The sequence below is a fragment of the Pteropus vampyrus genome, unplaced genomic scaffold (genome assembly GCF_000151845.1).
Source record: "Pteropus vampyrus isolate Shadow unplaced genomic scaffold, Pvam_2.0 Scaffold69, whole genome shotgun sequence".
Taxonomy (NCBI): Eukaryota; Metazoa; Chordata; class Mammalia; order Chiroptera; family Pteropodidae; genus Pteropus; species Pteropus vampyrus.
This window is the reverse complement of record NW_011888850.1, coordinates 1,050,410-1,061,462: the sequence shown is the minus strand read 5'-3', so window position 1 is coordinate 1,061,462 and position 11,053 is coordinate 1,050,410. Positions and strand designations below refer to the sequence as shown.

At 36.7% G+C, this 11,053-nt stretch overlaps 1 protein-coding gene across 1 annotated transcript in view; it reads right to left on the bottom strand.

The window, feature by feature from the left end:
- The window catches only part of KLHL7 (kelch like family member 7), a 58,749-nt gene that overhangs the window by 29,255 nt on the left and 18,441 nt on the right, over positions 1–11,053 (bottom strand). Inside the window, exons 3-6 of the mRNA XM_023531529.1 lie at positions 10,455–10,548; positions 10,064–10,188; positions 6,306–6,481; positions 3,805–3,992 (exon numbers count right to left, since the gene is read on the bottom strand). Of these exons, the coding sequence (XP_023387297.1) occupies positions 3,805–3,992; positions 6,306–6,481; positions 10,064–10,188; positions 10,455–10,548 (583 nt within the window). The remainder of the gene's footprint in view (positions 1–3,804; positions 3,993–6,305; positions 6,482–10,063; positions 10,189–10,454; positions 10,549–11,053) is intronic.

The following is an 11,053-nucleotide window of genomic DNA, read 5'->3' as shown; positions in this document are numbered from 1 at the left end:
GGCCACTGTCCATGTGGTTTTGGTTTAAGATGAGTGGGAATTCAAGAAGAGCCTGGGAGAGTTAACAGAAGCTTACTTAACTCACCATCTCATAGTCATGCCACGTTTCATGCCTGTTTACAGAATGGGCTAAATTTCTACTTATAACATTATGATAGTTTAGACTTTCAGAAACACCTTCTGACTACAAAATAACTATAATGATAGAAATAAAACACACATTCTTTTAGATTTGTAGCGAAGGTCAGATCTATATGTATATATGAAAAATTAACAGAATTAAAGGAGAAATTGAGAAATTCACTACTACATAGTAGATTAATTTAATACAACTTTGTCAGTAACTGATAAATTAACTGGACCAAAAAAACTGGTGAGGTCATAAAAGATATAAACAAGACAAATATACAAAAATGGACTATTCTCAATAAATATTAAAGAATTGAATCTGACTACAATGTTCTTCGCCCGACCAATGCAATTAAGTTAAAAATCCACAACCAAAAGCTCAACTTAAAAGCATACTTCTACATAACTTAATGGCCACAAGAGAAAACATCCTGGAAATTAGAAAGTATTTTTAAAAGAAAGTTGCAGAAGAATACACACAATATGCCATTTACGTAAAGTTTAAAAACATGCAAAACAATACCAGATATTGCTTATATATATGGTAAATGTTTAAAGAAATATATGGTAATCAAATGCCACATTCAGGGCTACTGTATCCTCTCAAGTGGAAGAATGGAAGTTGTGACTGGGGAGTAGTACATTAGATGCTTCATCTGTATTGATTTTTTAAGGTGCGAGGCGAGTTTATGAGTGTTTATATTATTATTCTCTATACCTCTTTGTACAGCTTAAATAGTCACACTAAATTTTAAAACAACACCACAACAATATTTGCCCAAATTCTCAAACTCTTAGAAAAAAGCAATAACTTTTATACGTGTCTATGAGAAACAGATTTATTTAAAGTTTCGTAAAACAAAAGTACTTTCTTAATCATACACACCTCCCATGCACTCCACTCACACCCATCTACATACCCCACACTTGCATCCGATGAATCAAAAGCCAGGTCAGTGCCAATAGGTAGGAACTAAAGGTATGCTCATTAAAGGAAGGGAAAGGCAAAGCTGCTATTTATCACCACTGTTAGTCAACTGCACGCTGTTCTGAAAAAGCTATTCAATGTGATCAGGCATCATAACAAAATAAAAGGTAAAAATATTAGGGGGGAGGAAAGCTAAAATTATCGTTATTTGCAGATAAATGATTATACCTCCAGGAATAAAAGAGAAATCAACTGAAAAAGTTTTAAACAGAAATCAGTAATGACTAATAAAAGGAAAAAAGATACAATTCACAATAGCAACAACAAAAAATATCTAAAAAATTTTTAAAGAAGTGCAGAACTCATAAAAAGGAAATTACAAATTTTCCAGAGACATAAGACAATTTAAATGAAGTACAACAGTATTTAAAAGTAAGGTACTAGAATGAAATGGAAGAGAAACTGTATTTGTGTGTATGTATAGATGTGGGAATTTAGTTTATGATATTTCGAATCAGTGGAAAAAGATAAATTATTCAATAATAATATTGGGCCATCTTGCCAGACATTTGGGTAAAAAAACTAGATTCTTATTCTGTTGGGTATGAGATTTAAAAGTTTAAAAAATAAAATAAAGAAATCCATAAATGGACAGGAGAAAAATTTAGGGGAAAAAAAAAAAATCTTTGAATAAGGAAGACCTTTATAACTACATCCCTAAAGCCAGACATCATAAAGATGATTCAGACTTAATATAAAAACAACTTGAGACTCAACCTGCCGTTTTGACGTTTTTTTCTCCTCTTGTCTTAAAAGCCATCCTCAAACGACAAGGAAACAAGAAATGAACACAAATTCTACCTTTGATAACAGCAGATCTGTAACCCTGAAATGCAGTTTATGAAGATGGCTTGCAGACAGAGAGCATGTTAAACACAAACGGCTGTGGAAGGAGATAGCAATGAGAAGCCAGCCAAACTACCCTGCAGAACTCTGGGAAGATTCGTTATCGGGGATACCAAGTACCCTAGAAGAGGGGGTGGGGGATGAAAGTGATAACTAAAATTCTGAAGAAACAACAGTTGCACTGCCAGGTCTCCCTGCCCTACTGCTCAGTAAGGTACCTGCCACGCCTCCCACTATAGGAGGGAGGAGGACTGGTTTCTGGAGATAGACCATCTGGTCACAGTTGTTCCAGACTCAGGGAATCACACAGAGAAGGGTGTGAGACTGAAAACTGGATTAAGTGAAAGTCTGCTATCAAAATGTTCCCCTACCTAGCTCCTAAATGCCTGTACCCAGCTACCTGAGAGAATATCCACAGATGCTGGCATGTGGGTATCCTCAATTAAAAAACTGTCTAGCTACATTGATTACCCTACAATTCGGCCCCAGAACTGAGAAGCCCACTCACATATACAGCCTTATCCTATCATTTTTATAATAACTCACTCTTATAAATATACGATGCACAGCTAAAAATCAAACATTTAAGAAAAGCTTTCAAGAACAACAAGAACAGGAAGAAAACAAAGGTAATACAGAAAATACAGACAAGAAAATATCAAATGCACTATAATAATTTTTAGAATAATAATACAGACATGAAATAAGAAATTAAGGAATAAGTAAAAGCTCATGGAAATTAGTAATAATGGCTGAAATAAAAGTGTTGAAAGAAAAATTAACATTATCTCCCAGAACACAGAAAAATGAGGCAAAGACGGATAACGAGAGAAACAAGAAAAGATTCAGGGACTCGATCGCTGAAGAATCACACTACCAATAACAAAGAACTGAGAAATCTGTGGTTAAAAGGATAGAGAATAACCAACATGATAACTTAAAAGCATCACGTTGGTACCAGATTTCTCAAAAGTAACACTGGAAGCTACTAAATAAGGAAGCAGTGCTTTCAAAATTCTAACTGAACATGATTTTTAACATAATTCTATACCCAGTTTAACTATCCTTCAACATTATGGTAAAATAAAGGTATGAGATTTGTCAAGTCTCCAAATATCTACTCATCATATACTCTTTCTCAGGGACCTTTGGGGATACATTCCATCAAATAGAGGGAATTAAGAAAGGGGAAGACCTGGTGTCCGGGAAGACAGATCTAACACAGGACATCCCAGGATGGCAGGGAAGGAAAGCCCCAGGCAAAAACTGTGCCTTAGGCCTGGAGAACAAACAGTTAATATTAGAATAGGCAGAAGAAAAATTCTATGAAGGATGTTTCCAAGAAATAAAATAAAAGCAACAGGTTGTTTAATTGTACAATTTTATTAAGTGCCATTTTACAGAGGGATTGGGACTTAGCCTGCAAGTCAAGAAAAATGAAGTAAATAAAAAAATTAAAAATGTGGCAATTATTAGCTCCAGGCCAAAAAAAATTTTTTTTAAAAATCTGTTTAAGAAAGAAAATGTGATCACAACATCTTATTTGGCTAAATAAAATAAAAAAGGAAACACTAGGAACAAAGTACATGAAAGCTATTGTACACAAAAGGAGACAAAGCACAAGGAATTTTTTTTTTTTTTTATCGTCTATCACACTCGTCCTTATAAAATAAAGACTGGGGAAACATCCCCTTCCAAGCAGATAGCTGAGAACCCCAATGGATTTATTATCTGGAAGGGCAAAGTCTTCAATGTTTCTCCATGGCTACTGAGTCTGATCCATTCTAGAGGGTTTAAAGCCCACGAGAAACTGGCTACATGATCAGGTTATAAATGGATATTAAGGCAACTTACTTATCACCATCTTAAGGCATTCGGGATTGTCTTGAATAAGTGGTTCAGCTTGTACCGTTTTACTTAAGAAATTCTTTGATATAAGAGGAAACCTGACTTTGGCAAGGATATCAACCATAAATGGCTGGCGATTAGGTTCGTCGTATTTCAACCACCTGACTGCAGCATCATAAACCTACGGGGGGGAAAAACAGCACAGTAAAGTTCTTAGATGGCAGAAACATACCCAACTGCTTATACTTACTCTCACATTGAAGGGGGAGAATCTCATAACCACTTATTCCTAATATTTTATTCAGATATTTGCTTTCATTCCCCAACATGTTGCCTGTAACTTCAGAACAGTTTATATGTGGCTCTAGTGATTTTTGTAGGTAATATGTTTTTTAGAACCAATTATTACTAATGTAATGACAGGAAAGATGTTGAATTCATGATTATTTGAAAAAAAATTCTCACTTCCTTTTTGGAAAGAGATATGATACACATTTCTACTGAAAAAAAAATCTATTGGTCAATGATAGTTTCAAGACATGTCCATTTGGTAACCGGAGAACACGTTAATTTTCGAAGATGCCTTCCATCCCCAAAGATATGAAGGTCACTTATGATTTTATTTCAATCTAATATTCCTGAACTGTAAATTGATAGAATTATCTGCTTTCCAGAAACTTTATAATATACAAATTCTATATTTAAAAAATAAATTACAAGGTATGAGAATTGTTTTCCAAAACAATACTGTAGCAATCATAACTGTACCAAACAAGTCCAAGTTTATTAACATAATTTGATTAAGAAATCAGTAGTTTAGATACACTGAAAACAAACATATTTCATATACATACACATCTACCACATAGATGTTTGAACTAGTTAAATCAGTTGATTTTGAGTTGGTGTTAATAAGACCTAAGTTCTCATCTCCCTGTGAGTTAATTTTTATGGGAATTGGACTATTTTTTTAAATTACCTTTTTTCTTTTGGAATAGTTTTAGAAAAGTTGCAAAGATAGTGTGGAGAGTTCCCAAATACCCTGTACCCAGTTGCTGAACTTATTACATTAGCATGATACTGTTATCACAACTAATGAACCAATATTGTCCATACTTTTAAACAGTTTTTTCAGTTTTTATCCAATGTTCTTTTTCTGTCTCAATCTCACAAAGGATACTATGTTACATTTAGTTATTATGTCACTTCTGGCTCTTCCAGACTATGATAGTTTTGAGTTCTGGTCAGGTATTTTATAGATTTTTCCCTCAATTTGGGTTTGTCTGATGTTTTCTCATGGTTAGACTAGGGTTATAGAATTTTGGGAGAAAGATCACAGATGTGACATGCCATTCTCCTTACATTATATCAAGGTTGCATGCTATCGACATGACTTATCACTGATGATTTTAACCTGTACTTAGTGTTTGTCAGGTCTGAAAATCTGTAGGTAGTGTTTGTCAAGTTTCTTCAGCCTAAAGCACCTTTTTCTTCCCTTTCCATAGTGCATGCAAGTCAGTTAATTTTGATCACAGAACTGAGTTTTTCTTTTTGCCTGTTCAGGTTCTCCAGATCCAACCTGTGAACTTGCAAACTAATATTTTGGGCCATGAAGAAAACTGGACGAAAGAACATGGCTCAGTGCAAACCTTTTATCCTTAGAACAAAAGTAACTCAAAGCCTATGACTTTACAATACTTCTATTACTTTCCTACTGGTACTGTAACAAATTACCACAAACTTACTGGCTTAAAATACAGAGAAGGATGTGGGACTGAAAACAGGGATTAAGTGAACATCTGCATATCAAAGTGTTACGCCACCTCACCCCCATATGCCTGTACCCAGTTTACACCTCTGACAGTTTGTCTGACAGTTTTGTAGGTCATTGTCCAAAATGGGTCAAACTGGGCTACAATTAAAGTGTCAGTAGGGCCGCCTGAAGGCTCTGGAGGAGAAATCATTTCCCTGCCTTTTCTAGCATCTAGCAGCCGCTTGCATTCCTTGGTTTGCAGCCCCTTCTTCCATCTTCAAAGTCAGCAAGGGCCGGCTAAGTCTTTCTCACATCACATCACTGTAATACTAAGTCTTCTGCCTACCTCTTCCACATTTAAGGACCTTTATGATTACATTGAGCCCACCAGATAATCTCAAGATCCCTAACTTAACCATATCTGCAAAATTTCATGTGTCACGTAAGGCAATGTATTCATAGGTCTGGGGATTAGAGCACAGACCATCTTTGGGCCTTGTTTTGCCTGCCATGGTACCTAATAGCTTCATCTCTACAAAGTAGCCTCTCTCCCATATAGCCAGCCCTTACTAGTACCCAAGACTTACTTTTCCTATGAAACAGACTCTGGAATGCTCTGTCTAATGCAAGAGACACATTCCCTCCTCATATTCTTTTTCTTGCCATGAATCCAAACATGAAGCATGAAAAATAAATAATGACATTTTTACTAAGAAAAATGTGAGAGGGCAATTTAGTCACCTGATCCTCTGCTCTCACAGTCAGAGTGTCCTGGTTGAGAAGATGTGTAACTCGCTTGACATCAAGTTGTAGAAATTCGTCAGTTTTGTAAACTTCAGTAAAATGCTGATGAATAAAGTCATCTGCAGTTGCTTTCAATTCAGGACAGTCCAAACACTCTGCGAGCACACTTATACCTAAATACACAAAGAAAATGAATAGAAAATCACTTAAAAAAAAAAAACCCAAACATTCACTAAAGTATGACCCCAGAAAAATGAGCCTGCATGAATTTCATAAATCTGGATTCTCTTCTGTTTCATTGTTTATTCTTATGCCATCTTATGAATGGCTGATTTTGATATGTTGTAGGACAAGCTCCCTTCCAGGTTTTTTCAAACTTTTCTTGGCTACTGTTAAACATTTTCTCTTGCAAATTAATTTCAAAATAAGTTTCAAAATAAGCTTGTTCTACTTTTGAAAACCCTGATGTGATTTTAATTAGGACTGCACTTAATTTCTGGATTGCTTTGGGGATGGCTGACTGTTCTGCAATCTGGAGGAGCTCCACTCAGGAACATGACATACATCTCTACTCATTTAGATTTTTTATGACTGTCAATGTAATCGCATGACTGTCTTCACAGAAACCTTATAGATTCTAAATCCAGCCTTTTCCTAGCTATTTTACTTTTCGTTCAGGAGGGAAGTTATTAATTGGTTGCAAACGTTCTATATGAGGACTCTGCAAATCCAGCCCACATCCAGCTTTGGTGTCAGCAGCTAAGAATATATTTCAGATTTTTAAAGGGTAGTGAAAAAAAGGGCAGGGGGAGGAGGAGGAGAGAAGGGAGAAGAAACGGGAGGGGGGAGGAAGAGAAAAGAGAAGGAAGAACGATGACAAGGACCACATGCGACACATGGACCACAGAGCCTAAAATATTCACCATCTCGCCCTCTACAAAAGAAAAAGTTTGCCAATCTCTCTCCTCAATAAAACCATTGATCATTGTATGTGATCTCCCTTCGAAGTCATGAGATACATTTTTTTCAGTCCATTATCTTTGGTTTTCCATGTTTCGACTTCATGCTATCTTCAGATAATGAGTTTTGATGCTTTCATATTTATACCATAAAGGTCCTCATGACTGATGCCTGCAATGAACTTACTGCCATTTTCTAAACGTACTGACTAATGCCACCGCATGTGAGATGCTCACAGTAAGCAGTCTGCTACTTATGCTCCCATCAGGGAGGTGATATTTTCAACAAGAACCAGTATTTGGTTATTGATTAAATTTTGGCAGTTGAATTTGTTGCAGTTATACAACCCAATTAAATATTATGCAGATTAATAAAAGATAAAGGTGAAAAGAAAGTAGTTTTCTATGAAAACTAATCTTATGGTTTAAGACAGACTTGAACAAAACTCAATTTAGGCATCACCAAGACAATTGATAAGATCTTGAAAAACACTGCAAAATTCTAGAGGGATTCTGTACGCAGAATCTCTAAGTTAGTGTTTTTCCTCCAACTCTTCCTTCTGAAATTCCTAATTCACGTTAGTGTCTCTGTATCTTCCTTCCATGTCTTTTTTTTTTTTTTTTTTTATCTTTTCACTATCATTTCCATTTCTTTGCAATCTTGTTTTGTATCATGAGGCAGTTTCCGGTTTGATCTTTAGTTTGATTTTTAGGTATACACATTCTATTTTTCAATTCAACTGAATTTCATGGAAAATCCCCCTTCAAATGCATTATTTCTATTTTAAGTTCTCTTCTATTTCTTAAGTTAAGTTTGGCTATAGGAGCCATTCGTTTTGGCTGTTTAGCTTGATTTTCTGCCCCTCAAACTACTGGGTTTCCTTTAACTTCGTACATATGATCTTTGTCTAATGCCATAAGGTGCCAGGGATTCCTTTAGTACACAAGGAAGTCAGATGACGGGGATCTTTTGGGCTGCAGAGAATTGACAAGTGATGAAAAATAAGACAGGAATTCTCCAATTACCTCACAGGGAGAGCTATGTTCAGGGCTCAAAAAAAAAAAAGAATGCAGGCTGAAGTAGTCCCCGGGGTACCTAGTAGCTACTTGGCCCAACTGGCTGGGCCACTGTCTTTGCCCCGGGCTTAGCCAGAGAATCAGGTTCCCTTTTAGGCTGCTAGGCTGTCCTTCCTCCCGGCTTTGTCACAGATGATGACAGAAGGCATCCACAGTGATTAGCGCAAACTTGCTCCAGGTTCCACACTACGCTTTCTACTGCCACGTCCACTCTCACTTTAGCTGTTTTTCTTCCTACTTGAATCACCCCAGTAGGAAATTTAGAGTGCTCGTGAGTTAGGGAAACATCTTTAAGGCATCATCTTCCAAATAACTTCTTAAAATCCCTTCTTATCATGAATTTTGTGAATTTATATAAGGGGAAATAAACTTAAATCTCAGGCATCTAAATCTTGTTAATGAATGGAGCTCTAGAGAGATGGCCCAGAGAGATGGAGGGACTCTTCTCAGAGTGTTTCTACTGCATAGATGGGATTACAGGCTGGTCTTTTATTTCCTAATACAGGGATCTTTTCACTATGTAGACTGATGGCTATCGTTAAGAAAAATTCCATCGGTATATTCACCTGCATAGCTATTTCCCCTCCTGCTCCCATCTGTCCAATGCCTTTTCTGGACACCAGACGCAATCTCATTCCATCCCCTTTGCCTGGCTTTTATCCCTCCCTAAAATTTGTTTCCTTTCTATCGGCCTTCTAAGGTCTTCTCTACACCCATAGTGGAGGTTTTTCATAGCGCCAGATGGAGTAACGAAATTATATAGGAGGAGGGGAACCTAGAAAAGAGGGGACAGAAAAAGCTTGCAAAACTTCTCATGCATCTCCAGGAGCCCTCTCCTCCAGCTTTTGGCTTCTTGTTATCAGTAACCCTCATCATCTCCTGTGAGTCAAAAATCAGCATTGGTTGGATTCCCAGGCCTCTCTCTTTACCATCTTTGATTCCGCTTTCCTTCCTCCTGCTTTCCTAGCACTCCTACCCTGACCCTCTTCTCCTCTGAATCACAGCAAGGGTGAGAAAATATAATTATAAAGATCTGGATGTTCATTCGTGTGCCACTAAGGACGATCTCACAGTGACAAGCATACTACACCATACTCTGGAAAACTCTGATCAACTTTCTCTGCTTCGCCTTACACCAAATACATAATACTTCATTAATGGCTTTAAAATAGAATGCTATAGCAGTGCCTTAATTAGTATCTTACTTGACAGTCTAGGATTTTTAAGTGTTCTGGTATTCGCCAGTAAGCATATCTGCAGTGTAGACAGACAGCACAGCGTAGCAGTTAAGAATAAGATTACTTGAATACCAACCCCAGCTCTTGCACATACCAGTTTTGTGACTTCAGCAAGTTACACAACCTTGGTTTGATTTTCAGATATAAAAATCTGTGACAGACTGTAGTGATCACAAGCGCGTCAACAAAAGTAAACATTCATGCTATGTTATCATCTGTCACACTGCCACCAGAGGCACTCCTTATCCTAAACAACAGTTCATTATTAAAGCTTTTTATATTTTGGAAAATAGTATACAATATTTAATGAGCTTGTTGCTACCCTTCCTAAGCTCTTCTTAAAATTACAAGAAAATTTTCTACTGGACAACGTCTTTAAGGTTAAATAAGAATACTTATAATCACGCTTTTTTTCTTTATTAAAACATACATAAGGTTTTTTGTTTGTTTGTTTGTTTTAAATAGAAATCTGATATCTTACCAAGACAGTTTGAAGCATCAACTTGTTCTTTCAAAAAATCAACACACATTTTTTTCACAGGTTCAATCTGGTACTGGTTTGCTGCATCTAATAAAGACTGAACGTTGTTGCTATTCACAGAAATTCTGCAAATAAGTTAAAGTGAATATTAATTTCCTACCATTTTTAAATACTACTACTGTAGACTGTATCCTACTAGCCCTTGAAATTAAGTAAAAAATTAAACTTTTCAGTCCTTAAATGAGTATGGCGCAGGATCCTCAGCCCTCCCTTAGCCCCATCATTGTATTTCATTCTGAAGATTCTGGAACACATCGGTTTGTTACACTGCTTTGCTGTGGCAGATCCCGACCTCACTCCTCCACAACAGAAATGATCCTTCTTAACTTACCGAGCAGTATAAGCAAATTCCACGAGTTGCTCAATAATGTCGGGTTCAGCATCTTTGAGTTCCACTTCAAAGGACTTTGATTCAAGCATGTTAGCTAGAATGAAGAGGAGCGTAAATGGCATGAGTGCTACCACTGGGGAACCATTTCATTCCAGGCCATGTTAAATACAGAGAAGATAACAGGACAGAGGTCTCTGTCCAGAAAGCCTAACATTCCTATAAAAAAAGCATATTAATTCTCCACACTTGAGATGTGCCTCGACTTAAAATATCTATGAAATTAGTGAATTGGAACAGGAGACATGAAACTAGATTTAGTATCTTCCCAACTCCTAAAATAATTCAGCAGCACTCTTTTAAATTGCTCTGAGCAAAATGCCTCTGATGTAGCTAGAACAAACCTATGATAACAATGACAATTACATATATAGTCAGCCACAGCTGGCAAAGCTCTCGTTCTTCCCCAAAACCCTCGCAGGTAGCCAGAGCATCAAAGAGAAAACCTGAGGCAAATATATTACATAACCCGATCAAGCTCACAAGACAATACAAAGTAGAGGAACCATGACTTGGACCCAGTTTTCCACTCCAAATCTAGG